General features: G+C 41.0%; 2 protein-coding genes across 2 annotated transcripts; one reads left to right on the top strand and one right to left on the bottom strand.

The window, feature by feature from the left end:
• Nucleotides 1-2,004: 2,004 nt before the first annotated feature.
• ndufaf2 (NADH:ubiquinone oxidoreductase complex assembly factor 2) lies at nt 2,005-14,893 on the top strand. Its single transcript, XM_060932300.1, has 4 exons — nt 2,005-2,184; nt 9,952-10,041; nt 11,253-11,293; nt 11,428-14,893. The coding sequence occupies exons 1-4, from the start codon at nt 2,070-2,072 to the stop codon at nt 11,665-11,667; spliced, it is 486 nt and encodes a 161-aa protein (XP_060788283.1). The 5' UTR covers nt 2,005-2,069; the 3' UTR covers nt 11,668-14,893.
• smim15 (small integral membrane protein 15) lies at nt 14,585-23,472 on the bottom strand. Its single transcript, XM_060932301.1, has 2 exons — nt 23,379-23,472; nt 14,585-15,200 (listed from the first exon to the last, which is right to left on the bottom strand). The coding sequence occupies exon 2, from the start codon at nt 15,164-15,166 to the stop codon at nt 14,942-14,944; it is 225 nt and encodes a 74-aa protein (XP_060788284.1). The 5' UTR covers nt 15,167-15,200; nt 23,379-23,472; the 3' UTR covers nt 14,585-14,941.
• Between the last annotated feature and the right edge of the window lie 2,793 nt (nt 23,473-26,265).

Genomic DNA, 26,265 nt, shown 5'->3' with positions numbered 1-26,265 from the left:
ACTGAGCTCTATGTAAAATCTGGAGAGCTCATAGGCTTGTCAGAGTGAAGCCAGCTGGTCGCCATCTTACCACTCCCATCGCGGAGCGGAACTGTCATTTAGACCACAGGAAGCCACACAAAATCGGACAACTTATTTATGTGGTTAATGAGAAAAAAATGCCTGTGTGTGCAGCAGTGAACTGTTCAAATCGTCAAGTCAAAGGTTGTGGACGGACATTTCATCTGTGAGTATTGATATATATATATCCATCCAGTGGTGTAGTGGTTAGCACTGTTGCCTCACAGCAAGAAGGTCTTGGGTTCGAGCCCTGTGGCCAGCAAGGGCCTTTCTGTGTGGAGTTTGCATGCTCTCCCCGTGTCTGTGTGGGTTTCCTCCAGGTGCTCCGGTTTCCCCCACAGTCCAAAGACATGCAGCTTAGGCTAATCGATGGTTCTAAATTGACCATGAGTGTGAATGTTTGTTTGTCTCTATGTGTCAGTCCTGTGATGACCTGGCGACTTGTCCAGGGTGTACCCCGCCTCTTGCCCATAGTCAGCTAGGATAGACTCCAGCTTGCTTGCGACCCTGTAGGACAGGATAAGCAGCTACAGATAATGGATGGATGGATATATATCCAGCCAGCCAGCCATTATCTGTAGCCGCTTATCTTGTGCAGGGTTGCAGGCAAGCTGGAGCCTATCCCAGCTGACTATGGGCAAGAGGCGGGGTACACCCTGGACAAGTCGCCAGGTCATCACAGGACTGACACATAGAGACAAACAAACATTCACACTCATGGTCAATTTAGAGCCACTGATTAGCCTAACCTGCATGTCTTTGGAAGGGTACACTCTGGGCAAGTCACCAGATCATTGCAGGGCTGACACAGAGACACACAACCACTCACACCTACGGTCAATTTAGAGCCACCAATTAGCCTAACCTGCATGTCTTTTGGACTGTGGGGGAAACCGGAGCACCTGGAAGAAACCCACGCAGACACGGGGAGAGCATGCAAACTCCACACAGAAAGGCCCTCGCCGGCCACAGGGCTCGAACTCAGGACCTTCTTGCTGTGAGGTGATAGTGCTAACCACTACACCACCATGCCGTGTGTGTAATATATATATATATATATATATATATATATATATATATATATATATCCTTTCTCTTTCATATATTTCTTCCTTATATATAAGGAAAAAGAAATATATGAAAGAGAAAAGTACACTGTATAAGAGAAAAACTGAAATAATCTCTGTAAAAATAATTATAGTTGTAAAAACGAGCCATTCAAAAAATGATCAGAGACTGAACTGAAAAAGAAAGGAATGGGGTAAAATTGAGAAAATAAGACGAGGTAATGAAAGGGGGAAAAAGTCAGGAGATACTTTTCTTAGGGCAAATTTAATCGGATACCACGGTTTAACTCATAAGCCAAATACACGCGATGGGAGTGGTAATATGGCGTCCAGATGGCTCGTCTTTGAGCTCTCCAGATTTTATATCGAGCTCAGTGTAGAAAACGAGCTATGATTGGTTAACGCGATTCAAAGCGCCAATCACGTAACGTCTTCTTTTGCTGCTTGAGATTCTCAGGCTTGTTCGGTTCAAGGAGTTTTTGGAGTCGAATACAGTTCATATTTGAGGTGTTCGTGGAGTCGATTCGAAGAGTCGATTCTAATCTCGATTCCAAAGTGAAGCGATGAATAAAATAAATAACATATAAAAAAGTAATTAAAATAAACAGTGCAATATTAATGAAGCACATATTGCAAAATTATCATCGACAATTATGACTGTCCTGCCATTTGAATATTTTTCAACATGTAAATTAGAAAGCTAATGCTATCTTGAAGTTAACGTGGATTAAACGTGGATACAAAACGCGTCTTTTTTTGGCGACAATGGTTTAATCCAGTTTGGGTGTAAATGTAAAGAAAACATTACAAAGCTTTGGAATCGACTCTCAGTTCACAATCGGTGAATCGACTCCTAGTATTAACGATGCTCAAATCCTTCATGATAGCTGCTGCGCATGTGCGAGAGAGAGAGAGTTCAATATTAATACGTTATCGCTTATAATGAGTCGTTTTGCGTCTCTATTAAGGAGGACTTTTGGTGTAATGAAAGAACATGTCGGGACAGATCATTTAGGAAATAAATATTACTATATACCCGAGCAGAAGACATGGACAGGTGAGCTAAAGTCAAGCGTCACTTCAGCTACATTTAGAAGCTTCGACCTAGCTTCTCCAAACCTCCAAGTGTGTGCTAATAGGATTAAACACATTTAAACATAGTTATTAAAGCTTCCTGTGAGAATTTGTATGTGATAGTCTTAACAGGAATAGATTGTTGTCCTTGACATTTGAGTGAATCAGTACTATATTGGATTACATACAGTGTACACTACCGTTCAAACGTTTAGGGTCACTTTGAAATGTCCTTATTTTTGAAAGAAAAGTACTGTTCTTTTCAATGAAGATCACTTTAAACTAATCAGAAATCCACTCTATACATTGCTAATGTGGTAAATGACTATTCTGGCTGCAAATGTCTGGTTTTTGGTGCAATATCTCCATAGGTGTATAGAGGCCCATTTCCAGCAACTCTCACTCCAGTGTTCTAATGGTACAATGTGTTTGCTCATTGCCTCAGAAGGCTAATGGATGATTAGAAAACCCTTGTACAATCATGTTAGCACAGCTGAAAACAGTTGAGCTCTTTAGAGAAGCTATAAAACTGACCTTCCTTTGAGCAGATTGAGTTTCTGGAGCATCACATTTGTGGGGTCGATTAAATGCTCAAAATGGCCAGAAAAATGTCTTGACTATATTTTCTATTCATTTTACAACTTATGGTGGTAAATAAAAGTGTGACTTTTCATAGAAAACACAAAATTGTCTGGGTGACCTCAAACTTTTGAACGGTAGTGTAAACCAACAAACATTGGCTCCAAAGCAGCTTTACAGAAATCCAGATGTGGATTTAGATCCCTAATGAGTATGACAGAGGAAACTCTCTCAACATGAGGAAGAAACCTTGATAGTCAGGCGGTATTTGTTTATATTTGGAGGCTACTAAGTCTTGTTTTTGGTAATAATATACAAGTTCAGATATAAATTCATAAATCTGGACTTGTTGTAATGTTTGTAGGCTGCTGTTTCATAGTTAATTATGCAGGGGAACTTTGCACATAAAAAGAGCCCTGAAATTGGTATAAAAGTATGACATCATTAATATGCAATTATTATATGGGTCTGTCTCAGAAACTGGGTACTGTGGGGGTACCCCACTAAATAGACTCAGTCAATAAACTATACGGTTTTGAATGGTGTTGGTTTTAATTTGAAATAAAATGATGAAAGAAATAATACAGATAAAACTAAATCTTTGATGTGAATATGCTATTCAGAATTTGGGGAGAAGGCCAGAGAAAGCTATATCGTGCGTTTGTAGACCTGGAGAAGGCATACAATAGATTGCCGAGAGATGAGTTATGGTATTGTATGAGAAAGTGTGGAGTGAATGAGAAGTATATTAGAGTGGTGCAAGACATGTATGAGAACAGTGAAACAGCAGTGAGGTGTGCAGTTGGAATGACTGAATGGTTCAAGGTGAAGGTGGGACTTCATCAAGGATCTGCTTTGAGTCCTTTCTTGTTTGCCATAGTGATGGATAGCTTGACGGACGAAGTGAGGCAAGAGTCACCATGGAACATGATGTTTGCGGATGATATTGTGATATGTGGTGAGAGTAGAAAGGAGGTTGAGTTGGGCTTGGAGAGATGGAGGGATGCATTGGAACGAAGAGGAATGAAGGTGAGCAGTAGCAAAACAGAATACATGTGCATCAATGAGAATGGGGATGAGAGTGTAGTGAAGATGCAAGGAGTAGGCGTAAAGAAAGTTGGTGAATTCAGGTACCTGGGGTCAACTGTGCAGGAAAATGGGGGCTGCGATAGTGAGGGGAGAAAGAGAGTGCAGGCAGGGTGGAGCAGTTGGAGAAGGATTTCGGGAGTCATTTGTGATAGGAAAGTCCCAGCAAAAGTGAAAGGTAAGATGTATAAGACAGTAGTGAGACCAGCTGTGATGTATGGATTGGAGACCGTACCCTTAACGAAGAGACAGGAGGCAAAGTTGGAGGTGGCGGAGTTGAGGATGTTAAGGTTTGCGATGGGAGGTTGGACAGGATAAGGAACGAGCACATCAGAGGGACAGCACATGTGGAGAGCTTGGGAATTAAGCTAAGAGAGATGAGACTGAGATGGTATGGGCCGTAGGTCGCGTTAACCGACAATTGTCCGTCGTTGACGGATTTTTTTTTTAGCTATGACGGAAAAATCTGAAGGCCGTCGGTCATTTTGACGGATGTTTACCGTTACCATTACCAATAACAATAATAGCCTAATAATAACACATAATGAAACACACAATTGAAATGATTGGCAAGTTGTGGCAGAGTTTTCTTACATACAGTAGACATAGTCTTCACTGCCGTCGCTTTCAATCTGAGCCGACGTTGCGGCGTCTTGATGTTCAGTGCATAGGCTACTCATGTATACATTGTAGCCACTGCGCAAGGCTGTTCCCCCCCATCGCGCTCCTGACCGCACTCCTGACTTTTCTAACCACTAGCACAGTGAGATGCATTAATGTTTCCCTTCTCTGCAGAAGACACGTCATTTTTGCTATTAAAAAAAGAGATGCATTGGGTTGTTTGTGTCGTTTCCCTGCCTGTATGTCTTAATGCAATAGCGCTCATTTAGGCTAGTTGTTTTCTTGTTTTTAAAATGAAACAAATGTCGATTTATTGTATTCTTCCCCAGCAAGCTTAGGAACATCATTGCTCGAATATCTGCTAAAGAGCAATTCCAGTGTTATGGACGTGACACTTGAACTCAAAATGGCAACAAATGACCCAGTGCATGTTTTATTGTCTCCCAGTATTTAAACAGGTGTTGCATATTTTAAGGCTGTACCATACTGGAGAAGTGATAGAACAAGAACAATTCCCATAGTACATCTAGGGCATGCCAGAAAATGCCAATAAAAGATGCGTTATGGATGTGACAGAAAAAGTATCACTTTTCTTGGGTGACTGTACATTTTTATCAAACTCTGTGAAATCGTAAACCTAATGTCGAAATGGAGATATCCGTTTGATAGAGGGGTCCAAGGTGAATATTAAAAAATCTTTGTTTAAAATATTTTGTATTTCATGCAGAGTTTCGGAAGGAAAAGTCAGCGTTATGGATGTGACGAAATTCCGTTATGGATGTGACGCGTCTGAAATAGACATGGCATATGTTTAGAAAATCAGCAATTTAACCACCATAACCCTTTGAAAAACTCTCTAAATATCAGCTAAAACTATCAAAGTTCTTAAATAATATTTAGGATGGCTATTGTTTTGCTGTTTTGTGGATTTTAGCATACATTTCTGTGGCAATAATATAGAATTGTACATGATCAAAGTTGATTTTAGCTTGGGTTTTACATTATAAGAAAGAAAGACTGACAGTGACATATTAGGTTGGTTACAAATTGGTTCAGCTTGTTCACATCTGTAAAATACAGGCCTAGGTGATATCTCTGGGAGTGGTTTTGATGTATTACATGTTGCTTTATTTTTGCATGGTGAGGTTGACATTTACATGGAATTGCCCTAAACTATCATTTTAATGAGAGCACAGGTAGACAAACTAACATTTAAACATAACTTCGTTTTATTTAAGATCTTCCGTGTCAGGTTCCAGGCTCCGCGGGGTGCAGCTGCACCACTGGTGCAGAAAGACCGCATGCTGCAGGATTTCCTCCCTATGAAGAGAGTACTAGCAGGGTCGGGAAATCCAACTTTCAGAGGCTCTTGCCGGCTTCTGATCACTTCCCTGGGAGAAATGTTTCCCGACTTCAGAACTTTGGCTGAAGTGGCGCTGGTTATTCCAGTCTCCAGTGTCGCAGCAGAGCGCGGGTTCAGCCTTCAGAATAAAATTAAAACATCAATGAGAAGTCGTCTGTCCGAGGCAAAGACGCAAAATTTAATGACAATTGCCTCGGCAGCAGTCTCCATTGACGACTTTGATTATGCACAAGCGAGCTCCCAATTTAAATCCATGCGGGCCAGAAGGAAGGTTTGAGCTCACGCAAACAGGTCAAATTATGCCGCTTTTCCACTACAAACGCGGCTGAGCCGTGCCGTGCTGAGTCGAGCTGAGCGGGGCTGTTGGAGTTGCATTTCGACTACAACCGCGCTGAACTGTGCTGGCTGGAAGTGGGTGGACACATTGGGTGGAGTTAGCGAAAGTGGGTGGACGTCACGTGATGTCGTTAAGCAGCGCAAACAGTGACATCAGTGACAGTGGCGGAACAAGTCAGAGCCGGGCCGGGGGCGGGGCAAATGACCGGGCCCTTTATTAAAGCTTATCATAACATCATTTTAGGCTACAAAATGTCCGCAACTGCGGTGTTTACCAATTTCAACACTACCGGGTGCAACTATGTTATTTAGTACATCAAGTCCTTCAAACGAACATGTAACTCAGAAACAAAAAACATTAGGATACTGTACATGGCTCATAATAAAACATCAATAGCCGATACTGCGCACATTATTTGAAGGGCATACGAATGAGCGCTCAGAGGTTGCAACGGTGACAGGAAGAGTCAGAAATAAAAGGAGGGCGGTGCAAACCTCACTGAATGCACTGTGTTTACCAATTTCAGCACTACGGGGTGCAACTATGTTATTTTGTACATTAAGTCCTTCAAACGAACATGTAACTCAGAAACAAAAAAACATTAGGTGACATACTGTACATGGCTCATAATAAAACATCAATAGCCTACTGCGCGCATTATTTGAAGGGCATACGACGAGCCTTGCGCTCCGCGAACTCGTCCACGATGCTCTGTATGTCACTGATTCAGTGAGCTTTTAAGCGGTAGTCTCACGACCCGAATAGTAAACAATAAACATGGAGGACATGGAGTCGTTAGTGTTGCTGGTCTTGGTGCTGTGGCTTGTTGTCACCGACAACGCGGACAGATACTGGCAAGAGCGTATAGATGAGGCGAGGCGCATAAGGCTTCAGAAATTCTCGTAATTATTATTCTTCCGGGTTTGCGGTGTTTACAGATCCCAGCGCGCTCGCGGGGCGTGTGTGGGCATGTGAGGACACTCCTCCTCACCAATCAGTGCACAGGGGAGTGTCTGCTCACGCCCCCAACCTCACTCGGCACGGTTTGGCTCGCTTCAGCCCCACTCCAAAACGGTGCGAGTTTTAGGGGCTAAGCAGGGCTGAAGCGAGCTGAGTCGTGCTGGTTTTTGGTAGTCGAAACGCGAGCCGTGTCGGGCTGAAGTGAGCTGAAGCGAGCTGAAGTGAGCTGAAAAAGGGTAGTGGAAAAGGGCCATTAGATTGTCACTTAAATCGTTGTAGTGGACTGTTCATATTTTAACTGCAGTTGTCTTGCTACGTTGTAAAATAACATTGTTCATATGCCCGTTAAGGCACAACAGCCGCAATGTTTTTAGCGGAGGGAAAATGGGTTCACAAGTGACCGAACGTCAGAATCTCTGTTCATCTTTTTGCATCATAAATACATGATTAAATAATACAAGCTTGTTCTGTGAATTAATTTTTAAATGAAAATGAGTCCATGAAAACACAAGTTATTAAATATATAGCATTTATAGCCTATATACATTGTCATTTAAAAGTTAAAATAAAATGACAGATAATAATGGACAATGACGGAATTTTTACGACCCTGTCCGTCAAAATGACGGACAAAGAAAAAGTCTAACGCAACCACTGGTATGGGCATATCCTGAGAAGAGATGCAGAGCATGTTGGAAGGAGAATGTTGAGGATGGAGCTGCCAGGCACACGAAAACGAGGAAGGCCAAAGAGGAGATACATGGATGTGGTGAGAGAGGACATGAAAGTGGCAGGTGTGGTAGAGAAGGATGCAGAAGACAGGGAGCAATGGAGACGAAAGATCCGCTGTGGCGACCCCTAATTGGGAGCAGCCAAAAGAAGAAGAAGAAGATTCATTTTTTACTTATTCATTAATATGGACTATCAAATGATGAAGAGTTCATTGCATCATAAACATCTGGATACATTTGAAGGTAGCTTAATATGCGTGCTCTTAGAAAATGGATGTGGTGATGCATGCCAAAACAGAACAACAGACAGTCCAGCAGATACAGAGGAAACTGACGTTGTCTAGTTGTGAAAATGACATTGTTTACTTCTGAAAATAGTCCAGTGGCTGTTCTGGTCATATGTGTTCCCAATAACTGCTTTTATCTTCGTGTTTTGTGTTTGAATCCTAAGGCAAAGTGTTACTTCTTGATGTAGTTTGGACATTTAAAAAAAAACTGCTAGCAGCTTAGTAATAAATGCATCACAGAAATTTCTGAAATGAGAGATTGTGAGCTGAGTTCTGGAATGTAGATACGCTATAAATATTCTCAAGTTCTGTAGCAATAGTGTAAAATATTTCTGGCTTTTTTATGTTTTCTATATACTTAAATGTCTCGTTTTAAACTTGATAATATCGTGTAAATATATGATTTTTATTCACAAAGTTAGTAAATGGGTAATTTAAAAAAAATACAGATGTTATAATGGATTTAAGTGATACAGATATATGTTGGGTTTTTTTTTTTACATTTTTACATGCAATATTTAGCATTTCCTTTTTTTTTTTGTGAAAATGGTGATTGCCGACATTTCAACAAGTAAAAATAATGTGTTTGGGATGTAAATAAAGGGTTAATACTGAGAAACCAGACTTGGCAAATTTTGCAAAGTAGGTTACATATGCCCCCTGACTATGAGAGGAACCAGACTCTCAGATTTTGAGTTTATAAATCATTCTTCTTACACAATTAGGATGTAGTATTTACTCAACTCTAAGCCTGCTGAAAGAATACTCACCATGAAAATATTGTGATTAGAATCCTGGGATGAGCACAGGAATGTCTTTATGATTACAGCAGCAGTTCTTGGGAACGGATCTAGAGAATCCAGATAAAATGCGATGGAGAACGTGTGAAATTTGGGCATAAATATTTAGTGCAAATCTTTAGGGTGTCCATGTGGAACCATCCACAACAGCAAGAGAATGCGAGGTATATAGTAGTACTTGAGTATAATCAAGTCAAGTTTATTTTTATAACGCTTTTAACAATAGACATTGTCGCAAAGCAGCTTTACAGAATTTTAATGACTTTAAACACAAGTTAATTTTATCCCTAATTTATCCCCAATGAGCAAGCCTGTGGCAACGGTGGCAAGGAAAAACTCCCGAAGACGACATGAGGAAGAAACCTCGAGGGGAACCCATTTTTATTTGGGTGATAACAGACAATGTGATTATAAAATTTTTAACAGTTTTAACATGGTCTGTTTCGTTGATGTTATAAACTCTTCATTGATGGAAACTTGAGTGCAAAACTGTTCATGACAACTGCAGTCTTAAAGTTAGCCAGTCAACTGTAGTCCTCAGCCATAAAAGCATTACTGTAAGAGTTCAGAGCGTCTTCCAAGTGTGACTTTCAGTTGTCCATATGGGGCCGTCCTCCACAGGAGCGATGTGATGAGACTCCAGCCAGACATGGGGCATCAGGATGGATCAGGCAGGTCAGAGGAGGTCAGCATCTCGATCTCAGGATTGACATGTAACTCGGAGGGACGGGGGGGGAAGAGAGAGAAAACACAGGTTGTTAGGTATGCCCAATGTCACCTGATGAGTAGGAACAGTATACATTTTGCACTGAGCACAAGCAGGGACTCCGGCAAAACTAACTGACAGCATAACTATATATGTATAGTAGTACAGCCGATGAATATAGATGCCATAACATGATTATGTAGACATGTCGTGTGGGTCATTGTGTTATTTTTTTCCCTACTCTAATCATGCGTGTTCTGTTTTTCCTGAATAATATCAGGCCGGGTTGTTCGGGCTCGGCGGTTTGTGGAGGCGTCCAATCCAACAGAGTTTGAGTACCTGGAAGGAAGCATTCCCTCTGAATGGGATGGTAACGTGAAAATATTTCAGCATCTAATGGTGTAGTTGAGGTTGGTCAAATGAAAACTTTAAATTCAATGGCTAAACACGCAATTACTATACATTTTTTCTGGAGGAATCCGGACAAGTACTGGAACACTTGTATTGTACGAAATGTAGATTATGTAGAAAAATGATACTTTTTTTTGTCGTCATACCTACTTGCATTAAAGGTGGGGTATGAGATTTTTTTCAGGAGTATTTTTTACCATATTGCTTGAAAATTGCTTGAAAATGGTAGACTGATATTAATCCAGTCTACAGTGTAAAATAAAGGAAAAACGCCATCCAATCATATCGAGGTACCACCTCAAAATGATTGGATACTGACACGTCAATCAGACTGAAGCCCGCGAGGAGCCCGTCCCGTGTGTGTGTGTGTGTGAGAGAGAGAGAGAGCAGAGTGTCACACAGAGCGCAGGATTTTCTCAGTGCGCTCCCACCAAACAACAGGGATTTACACGAAAACGGAAGGAGATATTCACAAAATGCTTTCACAGTGAGCGCCACAAGGATCTTGAACACACTGATGTAATTTTTTTGCCTGTAGTGTAAAAAATGAGGTCACTAGAGCGAGTTAAAAACGAGTGACCTTTCTGCCAAGTTTATAATGGCAGTCTATGTGGCTGCGCAGCTGTCCTCTCTTCACTTTCAGGCTTCTCATTCAAAAACTGCAAGCCCTATCGTGTAGGTAGACACATTGTGTGAAGCAGGACAAGTGTGGCTACTACTTTTGAGAAAATTGTGTGTGGAGTGAAAATTGGGGTTGAAAACACAGTTTAAATGAGAAAGTTTGAGCTATTTTTCCAAGCTCTCTACACTCTGCTCCACTGGTGTGTAACGCGATAGACACCCATTATAAAGGCTGATTTTCTCAGGCTTTATAGGGGGGAGGAGGGGTGGAGACGCGGGGGGTGGGAGCATGGCGAGGGCGGGCGTGTTTCTTTTCAAAATATGGCTTGCGGGAACCGTTATTCCAAAATCTCGTACTCCACCTTTAAACAATGCAAAATAAAAACCTTTTCATTTGACTTACCCTTGTATAAAATTATAACTCTCATCTAGGACAATGATAGTAAATGATTCTTTAGCTAAGTGGTAATGCTCTGACAAAAAAGTAACTGTATTTATGGTATATAAAATGTGGTGGTATTTTTTTTTTTTTTTGCTCCTTTTCTGCAGCTTGGATTAGAGGACGACGCAAGGATCCTCCTACTGTTGAGGTATTCAGTTAAATTTTGACCTGTTCAAAACCCCCTTTTACTGAGCTCCTTTCGCACTTTTTTACACACTGGTATAAACCTGTATAACTTCTACTAAACCAACACATTTGATCTGACTTGTTTCTTCTGTGTAGGAGTTGCTAAAGAATGAACATTACAGAGAACAAATCAAAATCAAAGCGCAGGAGGCTGAAGAGAAAGACAGAGAACTGCAAGCCAGAGAGTATGCAGAGGGACTGGTTGCACAGCCGATGCAGACTCAGGTCAAAGGTCATGCTGCTGCTACACAGTTTGGGCAGTCAGAAATCAGTGAGGAGCCTGTCAGCACTGCAAACACGTTCCAGCCCGGATCCTGGGCTCCTCCGAAAAAATAAAACTGTCTAAAAGGGTGTCGTCAGTCAAGTCCCGGACTTTCAAAGGGCAGCTGTGAAAGAATGAAGTGTGACCGTGAATGTCCTGCTTTTTACTGCAATTGAGAGCTTCACTGAATGGGTGAAAATGTTTCCGTTTTCATATCTAAATAAACCTAGTGCAAAATGTAGTTCTTTAATGGTTGATTGGAAACTTTAACTTATGTCTTCTATGCACAAATTTCTCTCATACTTTTGTTACATTTGTTTTTTGTTTTTTTCCAAATACAATTCTGAATTCATTTGCTCAGGTAATGTTATTTTGTGCATCTGTGTGCTTGTGAAAGATAGTGAACCTAGTCTTGGCTGCTTTTTTACATTTATGCATTAGGTTCTGTTTTACAATCGGGTATTACTTTACTGAGATGTAAATGAACGGCACATAATTTCAGAGCTACAGGTCATATACTGGGCGTGTTACTCGTAGTGAGAAGACAGCATGTAGTGCATTTCTAAAATTGACCCGCTCTTATAGTCCACAAGAGTAACGTATACAAAGTGGAAAAACTGTTGGAATAGATGTGATTAAGTACAAATTTTCAAGTTACTATACAGCGATATTTGTACAGGGTGGTAACTGTAATAATAACTGAAGTGGTGATTACAGCCCTTGTGGTTTTCCAGAGAGAACACTTTCTGACAAACATTTCAACCACATGTGAAGCTCTGCTGCAAATGTGTCTCACATCTGTTTCAAGTCCTGTGTTGTTGTTTTTTTTTTTTACTGTGCAACAACAGTATTCTGCTTCAAAAGAGAGACATTTTCTTTAAAAATCATTTCTAACCTCTTCATATGATCTGTTTTCCAGAGAGGACATTTTTAACGGACAAAGGATCCTGTCGGAGGCACAAAGTGTAACTTCCACTTAAATATCTTTCTATTGTGAATGAAAGTATACTGTACATCGCGAAGTAAAACCTAGTTAGTGCTAAAAAAAAAAAAAGCAATTCTGAATTTAACCAGTAAAATCTGAGTATAATAATTAAAGTAGAATTAAATGAAATGACCACAAGGACAAAACCGAGCCCGCAATTGACTCTTACAAACGTATAAGAAATTACAAGAGACAGTACTGCTGTAGGTAGGACTCTGGCCTGAGTTTCCCAAAAGCATCGCAGCACAAAGATCATCGTTGAATGGTATACCGAGCAGCACAATGAACACTCTCTCTCTCTCTCTCCCTCCTAGTTAAAGATGCTCTTAGTGTTAAGAGGCTTTTGGAAACCCACCCATGGTGTGTTCCTGTAAAATAAAGTATAAGAAACTCCAGTTTATGCTTATCCTGAACCTAGTTGCAGGAGTCAGTTGTTGTTAAAAAAAAACATGATTGTGAAACAACCCATTGGCAGGCGTTTATACATGAAACACTTTACAAATGAGGCCCAAACGCTATTTTTTTTTTTTTTTTTATGCCTCCGCCACCTTAAGGTGCAGGAGGCATTATGTTTTCGGGTTGTCCGGCTGTCCCGAAACCTTGTGAACACGATATCTCAAAGGCTAATGAAAGGAATTTCACCAAACTTTCACCATGTGTGCGCTTTGGGACAAACATGAACTGATTAGATTTTAAGGTTAAAAGGTCACAGGTCAAGATTACTGTGAGGTCAAATGTCCATCCCCAAACCTTGTGAACGCCATATCTCAAAGGCTAATGAAGGAAATTCACCAAACTTTCACCATTTGTGCACTTCGGGACAAAGATGAAATGAGTAGATTTTGAGATCAAAAGGTCTAAGGTCAAGGTCACTGTGAGGTCAAATGTCCGTCCGAAAACCTTGTGAACACTATGTCCAAGGCAAATGAAAGGAATTTCACCAAACTTTCACCATTTGTGCATTTGGAGACAAACATTAACTGATTAGATTTTGAGGTTAAAAGGTCACAGGTCAAGATTACTGTGAGGTCAAATGTCCATCCCCAAATCACAACTTAATAAGGCGTGTAGTCTACCAGGCGGAGGCATCGAGTTCTATCTAGTTTGCTCTACACTGGTTTTGAGGACACATTATCATTCATGTTACATGTATCTGACTGCCTCATCAGATTTGTCTTGAAGATGGATTTGGTGCCTGAACACGGGGGGGGGGGGGGATCCACCCTAAAAGATCCTTAATCTTTATACTTAACAAAAGATCAATTTCATCCCGCATTATTTTACAACAAACTTTTGTATTTAAACTTGTTATTGAGGTTTTGATCACTTGCCAATAATGCCATTTGACTACTTGCTGTCAGTGGTGCAAGTGGGAATTTGTCTTTTCCTCAAGAGAACAATGCAGCAGCACTTTAGTTTCCAGCTCTCTCATCTCTTCCTCTGTACACTCTGCTCAAAACAGATCAGCTTCAACTTTCATTCTAGTACCACCATCAACGCCATCGTGTTCGTCACGCATCTCTGCTGGAACTCAGAGTTCAATGTTTGCTGTCTCCACTACGATGTATTTTTCGCACTAATCTAATAGTGAACGTTGTGAGAAAATAACGAATAGAAAAAAAAACACACTCTTGCTCTTTTGTTTCTAGGAGTAAACAGGAAAACCTAAGTAAAATCTGTGACATCATAACCCAAAACCTCATGCAAAGAACAATGACAGCACCAACCAACACCATTAAACTCATCACAAATAATTCAATATACACATGTAATGTGTTTCAGAGTGAAGGTTTCCTTTAACACCAACCCCTTGAGCTTTTTCCATCTGTCTAATGTATGTGGACCTTATTTAAACAGTATTTAATAAATAAATTGTGATGTGTATTTTGCAGTTGTGTTATTTGCCCAAATTTGAGATTGTCATTCTGAATCTTTAGACAATATCAGTAAAATACTATCACAATTCTTAAAGCACAGCCACATGGACTGGACAAACATTAAGACAATTCAGGCTGTTAAGAGCTCTTTTTAATAATAATAATAAAAACTTTAGTGGATGGTATTGGAAAAGGTCAACGTTAAAAAAAGTATTGGAATGCCGAGTGCTGCAATTGTGTTACAGCAGTGAATTTTCCAGAAAAAAAAAAACCAAAACACTGCAGTTCTGCAAAAGTGATCTCAATTAATCAGCCCGCATGACGTGCACTCTCATGGTGAGCGATAAGGCCGCCTCGAAGCCCCGTTTCACCCAAAGCCCCTGCAGGAGCTGCTCTGGGTTTTGCACAGCTACGAGGGTTTTTTTTTTGTTTTTAAAACACAGGAACATATGCATTAATCTCTCTGCATCCCTTAGCCGTTTCAATTCAGTCCTTTTTGGCTCTCTTGGCTTTCGCTATGTTCTCCTGTCGCTTCTGCTTCCTTTTCTGCTCGCGATCCCTGGCCTCGATCATCTTCGCAAGTTTCCAGGAGAGCAGAGCGCTGGCGATGAAAAGCGGGGTCAAGGCCAGGATGACTGTTGTGAGGAAGCCGTAGGGGTCTTTGGCAGCCCACTCCACCACATACTCCGCCCAGGCTTTAACGTCAATCATCTTCTGATGAGCGCTCACCTCCAAACGAAGTGCTCTAAGGAAAAGAACAAACCAGAAAAACATCGACTGTGATGATTATCAATGTGGATTTTTATGAAGTGTATAATATAAGAGCAAAACATGTATATTTCTAGCTAAAATGTTATAAAACAGTGACGCTTCTGAGGGCAGCAGCAGCTCTGCTACTAAAGCACCACAGAGCACAAAACTGTTTTCAGGTCAAATTCCATAAAAGTAATTTTCAAGAACGAGCACACACACCCCAACTGTTTTCATTTGTAATGTGCTTAAATAAGTCGTCATGTCAACTTTAACACAATTTGTGGCCCTTAAAGGTGCAAATGATTCCCAAAAAAAAAAAAAAAAAAGAGGGTGCATCATACTCTCTGGATTTCAAACACATCTGCAGTACCATGGAAGAAATACTTTTCTGGCTGTGATATGCATTTTAAACGATGACTGCAACAACAAAGGAGTCAAAAGAGCAAAATCTAAAAAACACTGGAAGTTTCACTCAAAGTAAGAGCATATTACAAAGCAGTATGTGAAGATTAGCTACAAGATGATGCATGCATTTAAAAAAAAATAATAATAATAATAATAATAATAATGGCTGATATTACCACCACATAATACATTTGATAGAAGGGGGGACTTTTTTTTTTTTCGAAGAATGTAGTAGACCAACAGTTAACATTCTTCAATGAGGCTGGTTAAGTTTAGCTTGTTTAAATTTGGTTTGTTAAGATTATTGAAGCATCAACATCTACATGATCTAGTACGGTTTATTGTTATGCCAGTATCTAATTGAATTCAGCCCAACTGGGACATGATTTTGTTGTGGCAGACAAATTAGCAGACTCAGGCCTGAATATGAACTTTGGGAACAACGAACAAGCCTTGCAGTCTGACATAACTAAAGAACAGCAATGCGGCGTCTGGGACACCCAACGATGTCTCGACCAAAAAAACAAAACAAAAACCAGCATGTCAGAATTATCTGTATTTTTTGCCTAGTTTGACGACTCCTACAACATGTTCCTTAATAATCATGATTGACAATTTCTTGACCCTCCTCCCCGATGACACACAAGGATGTGAATGATTGGTCAGGGTCAAACTTGTGTTGCCAGTCTCCTGACCAAGACACAGCAAGAACATACAGCACTGTAATCATCTAACCTGACATGGTGTAAACTGTGAAAGGCAAAAACATCACGTAGTCCGATAGCATTAGTTATTGTAACAGGGAACAGAACAATAGATTAATCCGAGAGGACAAATGTTAAATGTGAACTTGCTTATAGTTTGTGTGTAACAATTTGGGAGGACCAATAAACAATGCCAAATGATGTTACAGTCTTGTCATTTACTGGTCACAGTAAAGTTAAATAATTATTTCTCAACTGATTCACACAAATAGCTATTGGACAATTGTAATAATCATTTTTTTGCATAACATGTAAATCATGGGCGGCACGGTGGTGTAGTGGTTAGCGCTGTCGCCTCACAGCAAGAAGGTCCTGGGTTCGAGCCCCGGGGCTGGCGAGGGCCTTTCTGTGTGGAGTTTGCATGTTCTCCCCGTGTCCGCGTGGGTTTCCTCCGGGTGCTCCGGTTTCCCCCACAGTCCAAAGACATGCAGGTTAGGTTAACTGGTGACTCTAAATTGACCGTAGGTGTGAATGTGAGTGTGAATGGTTGTCTGTGTCTATGTGTCAGCCCTGTGATGACCTGGCGACTTGTCCAGGGTGTACCCCGCCTTTCGCCCGTAGTCAGCTGGGATAGGCTCCAGCTTGCCTGCGACCCTGTAGAAGGATAAAGCGGCTAGAGATAATGAGATGAGATGTAAATCATCTCTTATTCACTCCAAACCACTAATGTAATTTAGTATAAACAAGCAGGTGATTATAGGAAATCACAGGCACTGATTGGTCCAGAAATTCAGACTATTTCTCAATCACCTCGAGTGGCTCGGCAAAATGGCGGCCAATCGCTTGGTCACCGCAAGTGTGGAAGAATTACAAATTATGAAAGAAAATGCTGTTCCTAAAAGCAGGAAAGATGCTACGAAGTTTGGTCTAAAACTATTCAAAGGTAAGGTGGAATTGTGATTTATTTTATCGATTTCAAAACAAAGTATTTTATGCGAGTCGGTGTAAATAAGTGACAAGTCTGTGCCGCGCCTTTATTACATTTGCATGCCACTTCTGAAGTTTGAAAAATCTTCTAAATACTTTAAAATAAATCACCTGTGTATTTATACTAAAACAATTATCCACCTCAGGCTCAGTGAATATCAGCGATTATTATACATACAGGCCACTTTTTCCATGGAATATAAACGTGCATTCTTATTCCCTTCTAGTGGGTTTATTAATGGCGTGCAATATCATATCGCTTATCCTACATGTATTACACCACTCTCCCCAATGGAGAATGAGCATGCAATATTGGTATAATATATTGCATGCTGTCAAGACAACACAACGTCACACATCAGAGCTTATGCCAAGATCCAATGACAAAACTTTGCTGTTGCGCATGCACGCAATCATTTCTTTGTCGGCCGGGAGAGAGAGAAGACGGGGTTAATTTAGTGCTCGGTTTAAGCACTAAATAAATAAACTGAAAAAGACGCGCTGAACACCTGAAAGGCTACCAAAACTTCATTATATATTCTTCACGCATATTTACAAGAGAAAAACATACCAACGGACATCGAAAAACTGGAAAAGAGACGTCAGAGATGTAAAGCTTCCGTGCTAGTGAGTGACTGACAGTTTGTACACAAACATGGTGGCGAGGTTTGCTTCATTAAAAGCGGAAGATTTAAAGAGAAAGATGCACTGAACACCCAAAAGGCTACCAAAACTTCACTGGATATTCTTCATGTGTATTTACAAGAGAAAAACATACCAACGAACATTGAAAAACTGGAAAAGAGAGAAATAGCAGAAATATCATCAAAGTTCTACTTGGAGGTGAAGAAAAGTGACGGAGACTTTTACAGGAGGATGTCACTCGTGGACTTCACTCAGCAAAGCCCTTTTGTTTTGAACAACTGCAATGTAACAATTAACTATGACTAAACCTAACTTTGAACTTCAACTGTTAACCTGGATATAGCTTGTATACAAGTTGGGTTGTTTTTCAGGCTGTTTGGACTTGTACCATTTTTACTGTTAGAACTTTGACTTTGTACATTGGATTGACAGAACATTGAATTGCATTCGATCAGAATCAGCATTCAATATTGGTAAGTTACACCCCAGTTCTTAACTTTTTGTAAAATCTATAATTGTTCCATCAAATGTGTATGTATAACAATAATTATAATACATAGGCCAAATTACTCAATTCTGATTGGTCAATCAAGGAGGGCTTTTTTCCTTAACATGGGGCCGTATTTCTGCAATGCTATTGGCTAGTTCGTTGATTGGTTACGGTTACAAAAATTAGCAAATTGTGTCAACAAAATGGCTGACTCTGCTGACTCAGCAATGCCGCGTTTCACTATATTTGACAAAGAAATGATAAACCAATTGAAAGCTGCAAGCAAAAATAAGCAATCAGCTTTTGTAAAGAAGTTCCAATAAAGTTTTGTAAACCACTTTCAAAATCCTTGTGTCGTGTCGCCGTGTCATGATGAAAGATGCTTTAGAAACCGATTCAAACGTGCAAGACAGTCTTGCGCCCTGATTGGTTCAGAAAACGTGAATGACAAATGTTGTGAACTTGAATGGCTTCTGAAGTATGAATTTGGCCCTATAAACAAGTAATCGTATGGTTCCTCGTAAAATTAAAGATCAATTTCACTCATGACAACTTCGAAATCACTCGTGAAATTAATCCTTAATTTTACTCAGCCCCATACGATTACCTAATGGCTTTTTCGTGGTCTCTCTGATATATTCCATTCAGCAAGCATGATATTAGGGCTGGGAATCGATCCGGATTTCCTGGATCGATTCGATTTCGATTCATTAGGTCACGATCCGATTCGATCCACGATTCGATCCGATATCGATTCATGTACATATTGCTGTATTGTCACTTTAAAACTTTTAAATAAAAACTGACCCTATTGACAAACAGCTCCATGTCTGTTTGTGCTTGTATCTGCGTATGTGTAAGAGGGACACACAGAGAGACAAGAGTTCAAGTTTGAAAGAAAGCTTATTTATTTTGGAATGAAACATATCCAGGTTTTATTTGAAGTCTAAATCAAAATTATGACATTTGGTGGCCCTCTTTTAGTTAAATAACATACCCAGGTCTGGGTTTCTGACCACAAAAAAAATAGCTCATCAGTCAAGAAATTATGTTTGACTGATAAGTCTCAGAGTGTAACAAACTATGACATTTGGTGGCCCTCTTCTAGTTAAATAACATACCCAGGTCTGGGTTTCTGAACACACACACAAAAAAAAAATAGCTCATCAGTCAAGAAATTACTGTCTCGCTTAGATGTTTTCGGCTGGGCAAGACGTAGCGTGGCTCTAACCTCTTTACTAGTAGCCTAAACCCAGCATTTTCGACTACGCTGTAGGGGCGGAGGTCTTTACAAATAAAGATCCCGACTCCCTCTGTAAGGCTCATAGCACGCTTAGACTGTGGGGGAAATTTCACACCAAATGCATTTTCAAGTGCCGTCTGCTTCGCGTCAGGTTTAGCACTAGCTGTCTCGGGGTGGTGCCTGGATAAATGGTTTCTTTAGATTGGTGGTATTGCCCAGATATTTTACTTCCATTTGGCACAACTTGCAAACTGCATTCGTTTTGTCCAGTTCGTCTCTGTCCTCATACCGTTTGAAGCCGAAGTGTTTCCACACATCCGACTTCATCCCCGGCGGTGTTTTTAACCGGGCAGCTTCAGCCATCTTCTTGTTTTCTTTATAAGTTTCGTTTTACCGGCACCCGCTTTTATAGTGCTCCTTGCGCGTTGGAGAAAATAGTCCCTTGCGCGTTCGAGAAAATAGTGTTATAGGCACCTGGAAGAAATCGATTCACATGTTGTTGGATCGATATCGTGTTTTTTTCGCGTGAATCGATATCGAATCGTGGATCGATTTTTTGACCACAGCTCTACATGATATTGATCAAATCTTTGAAAAAGCCAGCCAATATTATTTAAATAATAACCTCAACTTCATCGCAGATATTATTCACCTCACCTTTGACGAATAATTATAAAACTTTCTCCTGATTTTATTTGCTCTCTAGACCAGCGTTTCTCAACCTTTTTTCAGTCACGGCACCCTTCAGAAGTATGCAAATTGTTTTATGGTCTACGTGTTTGTCTACTGTCTCTTTAGTATTTGTATGGTTGCTGACTGTCTAATTTCTGTTTTTGATTAATAAAAACTAAGTAAAAAAAAAAAAAAAGTATGCAAATTCTCAAGGCAACCCCATATAAAATATATGCAGTCACATTGACCATACGCTGACCCCGGCAGTGACGTTGTGACATGGGAAAGGGGGCCGTGAGACAAACTTTGATGATACATGAGGCAGCAATGATCTGCATTAGTGTAACTATCGTTTTTTGGAATTTTAATTCATTTTATTTATTTCTAGGTTAGAATATATAATTTGATGGCACCTCTAACGAAGCCAGACGTGAGAAAGGCTGCTCTAGACTATTTTAATCTTTATACACAAAATTATATATCATCAGGTAAAATTACTTTTGTTTCTGATTTTACTGAGCACACAATTCTGAAATATCAAGGAGATGCGACAGCACAAAAAAATTTTTATAAATAAAATAAATTTTCCATAAAAGTGAAAATTCTCATTATCTCTAGCCGCTTTATCCTGTTCTACAAGGTCGCAGGCAAGCTGGAGCCTATCCCAGCTGACTACGGGCGAAAGGCGGGGTACACCCTGGACAAGTCGCCAGGTCATCACAGGGCTGACACACAGACACAGACAACCATTCACACTCACATTCACACCTACGGTCAATTTAGAGTCACCAGTTAACCTAACCTGCATGTCTTTGGACTGTGGGGGAAACCGGAGCACCCGGAGGAAACCCACGCGGACACGGGGAGAACATGCAAACTCCACACAGAAAGGCCCTCGCCGGCCACGGGGCTCGAACCCAGAACCTTCTTGCTGTGAGGCGACAGCGCTAACCACTACACCACCGTGCCGCCCAGTGAAAATTATATTTAAAAAAGTGCTAAAAGTCTATGCAAAACAAATTTTAAATAAAAACTTTAACTTAAGAGACCCCTTCACAGTAAACGTCATTCATACGCAAGAGGAAATTGCGCGCGCAGCTTGGACCCAAAAAAGACTCAGCAACGGTAGAGACGAGAAGAAATATTTGGAAGAAATGCCTAGTTGTTGTGTTGTCGGGTGTCAGAATCGTAGCAGTGATGGGGTTAAAATGTACAGAATTCCAGCAGGATCTCACCCATTCCAAAAAAAAAAAAATCGCCGACGTCTATGGCTACAAGCCATCAAACGTGTAGACTGGGATGAAAGCACTATCAAAAATGCGCGGGTTTGCAGCGCCCACTTCATCACAGGTAAGATCAGGCTATTTATTAAATCTTTCTAGTCTTCGTTTATTGATGTAGCAAAATACTTTGGTAACGTTTGTCTGATTAGCTGGGTCATAGTTACACAATGTAATGAATATTGTTAGCATGTTAACTTAGCTTTGCATGCAATTTTGTTTGTAGGAGAGGTCTCGCTTGACTCAAGCAGCCCAGATTTTGTGCCATCATTATTTGTGTATGCCGAAAATCACAATTTTAAAGCAAGGATGGAAAGGTAAAATTGTGTGCCCTCACTCTAAATGCCAACTTACGTTGACTGCTCTAACCTAGCTCCCGCCCCGTTCAGTTTCATTTCTGCTCTCTGCCTCTCGCTTTTTACGCAGTTCTGATTTCTCTTGGCTGCACTCTTTACACTATCATTCCTTTCATGCCATTACCTCCTGCAAACTGCTGTTTAGTGTTGGTATTCGCTGTTGTAGCTAAAGCCACATTGCCATCACATCACTGGTATAATTTGATTAAAACAAAATGAATATGAATGTCCCATTGTTAATCAAGTTGTAGTCTTGCTGTAACCAGAATGTTGATGGCAGGCTACTTTTGTAAATAGGTGTTTTTTTTTTTGTTTTTTTTTTTTTTGAGTTTGACATTTTTTGTAAATAGTATGACTGCCTTCAGGTATCGGAGGAAAACTTACTAACATCGTCCATCCACTCTTTAATTAAATACGGATCCGGTAGGCGATGTCCACTTGTTAGAGTTAACTTATTTATGTAGCATTCTCGATCTTGTAACGACAATTGTTTTGCATAATCTGACAGCTCATAATGCCCATTGTTTTTGAGTCCAGGCTGCGCGCGCATCCTGGCAACGGTCGGTTTGTTTACAAACATGCGAAGGGGTCTGTACCATATACCGTTTTTTTTTTTTTTATCATCATCAGGATGTCGATAATTATGGACAAAGGTGTTTATAATTGTGGAACCAGTGTCAAGTGATCGGATACGTAATCGGGGGATCAATTCCCCCCCCCCCAGTGGAAGTTTGAGTAATTATTTAGACACAATTTATATTGAAAAAAAAAAGTCTCTTCTACTTTTGCAATGGCCAAAAGATCATTAAGGTGTCGATAATTGTAGCCGCCACTATATATGCTATCAACTTATGATTAAATTTAAAACGCAATATTTTATCCTTTTTACTCATTTCTGAACATGGACAATCCATTTGCTTTTTAATATTAGTAATATTTAGTCAAAATTAACATGCCGTGCAAGTTTAAGTAATTTAAAAACATTTAAAAGAATCTTAATGTTGTTTGCTTGGAGGATGTGCATGAAAGGGTTAACCCCCACACTGTATCATGCTTTTCGGATGTAGCAGATACACCTCACTGCCACCGGAAATCAGTCTACTCAGTAGTTACACCACAAACCTGCTTAATAACTCACTGTGCGTAAACAGCGTTTACATTAGTGAACTGTTTAACCTCTACATCTCTATTTAAAACTAAAACTTCACCCCCATTGAGTTCCTTGAATCAGCTAGCTAACGGTAACTGTGATGCTAATTAACTTAGCATATCCTGAGAGAAATGCGAGTGAGATTATAACGAGTTCCTGACACGCCGTATATCTACAAACCGACGCTAACATACAAGATATGAGCCGCAGGTTTGAGAGAAATAAAAAATTAACCCACCTGAGAAAAATTAACGCCTTGTAGCTGATTTGTCGTTATAGTTTCAATGAAAACGGAAGTGATTCTCCAGTGACACGCTTTCATGACGTCTTCTTCGTCGTCATTTTAATGACATCATGAGTGCCACCTAGAGGCCGTCAACTAAACAGCAGGATAAAACCGTGATGATGATGATGATGATGATATAATATCACCCAACGGAGTACACTATTTTGGAAGTTTTGCTATTTTGTAGTCATACAGTACTGTGTAAAAGCCTCAGGCACTCTATTTTTTCATACAAATTTTGTTATAGATTTCTATATAAACTATGACGTGTGGGTGGCACGGTGGTGTAGTGGTTAGCGCTATCGCCTCACAGCAAGAAGGTTCGGGTTCGAGCCCCGTGGCCGGCGAGGGCCTTTCTGTGTGGAGTTTGCATGTTCTCCCCATGTCTGCGTGGGTTTTCTCCGGGTGCTCCGGTTTCCCCCACAGTCCAAAGACATGCAGGTTAGGTGAACTGGTGACTCTAAATTGAGCGTAGGTGTGAGTGTGAATGGTTGTCTGTGTCTATGTGTCAGCCCTGTGATGACCTGGCGAATTGTCCAGGGTGTACCCCACCTTTCGCCCGTAGTCAGCTGGGATAGGCTCCAGCTTGCCTGCGACCCTGTAAAACAGGATAAAGCGGCTAGAGATAATGAGATGAGATAAATAGTATTTTATGCTATGACGTGTGGGCGGCACGGTGGTGTAGTGGTTAGCACTGTTGCCTCACAGCAAGAAGGTCCTGGGTTCGAGCCCAGAGGCCTTTCTGTGTGGAGTTTGCATGTTCTCCCCATGTCTGTGTGGGTTTCTTCCGGGTGCTCCAGTTTCCCCCACAGTCCAAAGACATGCAAGTTAGGCTAATTGGTGGCTCTAAATTGACCGTAGATGTAGACGTGAATGTGAGTGTGAATGATTGTTTGTCTCTATGTGTCGGCCCTGCGATAACCTGGTGACTTGTCCAGGGTGTGCCCTGCCTCTAGGCCATAGTCCAGCTTGCCTGCGACCCTGTGGAACAGGATAAGCGGCTACAGATAATGGATGGATGGATGCTATGACGTCTACATTATTGAGTCAGTACAAGCACATTTTAGAGTTCCAAACATTCGTTTTACAGCACAAAGGTAAATCTTACAGAAAAGATCATGTTTGTATCTAAGCAACATATTACATAAAGGACCACTTTTCAGATTAAAAAAGAAAACATAATGAAGGCTACTGGGTTTTGGTGCAAAATTAAGAAGCAAGTGTGACAGTCAAAGTGTCCAGAAAAACTGTGGCTGGGTCTGCAAGATGCTCAGTAAAACCTACAGCTCTAAAACTGCAATCATTGTACCTGAGACTACTTTTTTTTTTTAAGCAAAGGGTCGTCTCACACTGCGGTTTATAGTTGTTTTTTTTTTAATGTTCAAACATTTCATTTTATTATTTTAAGCCATTTTTGGTCTACAGCATTTCTTTACATGTGCCTATGACTTTTGCACAATACTGTATATGGAAGACATCATGGCAAATAAGTGAGGTTTCCCTCAGGTTCCAGGTGGTATTTTGTAATTTCATCCATCCATCCATCCATTCATCCATCCATCCATTATCTGTAGCCACTTATGTTCTACAGGGTCACAGGCAAGCTGGAGCCTATCCCAGCTGACTATGGGCGAGAGGCAGGGTACATTCTAGACATTCAGGACACTGAAGGCTTCTTCAGCACAGGGACGAGTCCATTTCTGTCCCCCAAGGTATGATCTACACTAATGTACCCCCAAGGGCTCATTACTGGACATCAAGGAAACTATCTGTACCTGTTTAGGGCCAAAAAGGTACATATATGTTCCTATATAAAAGTACATAAAAGGTACAAATAAGTACCTTAGAAGGTACTGCCCCAGTGACAAGCCATTGGACCCCTAAAGGTACAATAATGCACTTTATTTTCTGAGAGTGTGGTCTTGAAGCACAGTGGGACAATGGTGTTTACACAGGAAAATGTCAATGAGAACATCAGCCAACTGGTCTGCACATCCTCTGAGGACTCTGCCAGGAATATTGTCTGGTCCAGCAGCCTTCCATGGGTTAACTCGTGAGATTTCCTCAGATTGGCCATGGTCATACACAGCATCACATCGTTGGAAGGAGAGGTGGTGTTCCTCGCTGTCACATCAGAAACCAAGTGTAAAAGTTTTTCAGCACATCACTATCACAGGCAGGGCGGCACGGTGGTGTAGTGGTTAGCGCTGTCGCCTCACAGCAAGAAGGTCCTGGGTTCGAGCCCCATGGCCGGCGAGGGCCTTTCTGTGTGGAGTTTGCATGTTCTCCCCGTGTCCGCGTGGGTTTCCTCCGGGTGCTCCGGTTTCCCCCACAGTCCAAAGACATGCAGGTTAGGTTAACTGGTGACTCTAAATTGACTGTAGGTGTGAATGTGAGTGTGAATGGTTGTCTGTGTCTATGTGTCAGCCCTGTGATGACCTGGCGACTTGTCCAGGGTGTACCCCGCCTTTCGCCCGTAGTCAGCTGGGATAGGCTCCAGCTTGCCTGCGACCCTGTAGAAGGATAAAGCGGCTAGAGATAATGAGATGAGACTATCACAGGCAGGTGATATTGTCCTGTAGTTGGTGATGGCCTGGATGCCCTGCCACATGTCCTGGAAGTGGCTGTGGTTTCTCTGGGCATGTTTGCACTTTGCTGCTCTGATGGCCTGCCTTGACACCTCCTCTGAAGATGGAGTCTTGGGTCTTCAGCTGCACATACACTCTGGAGTCATCCATGGCTTCTCCTTATAGCATGTAGTGATGATCTTGGAGACAGTGATGTCATCAAGGCACTTGCTGATGTAGCTGGTCATTGATGCTGTGTACTCCTCCAAGTT

Source organism: Neoarius graeffei, chromosome 10 (genome assembly GCF_027579695.1).
Source record: "Neoarius graeffei isolate fNeoGra1 chromosome 10, fNeoGra1.pri, whole genome shotgun sequence".
NCBI lineage: Eukaryota > Metazoa > Chordata > Actinopteri > Siluriformes > Ariidae > Neoarius > Neoarius graeffei.
This window is presented reverse-complemented; position numbering and strand designations above follow the sequence as displayed.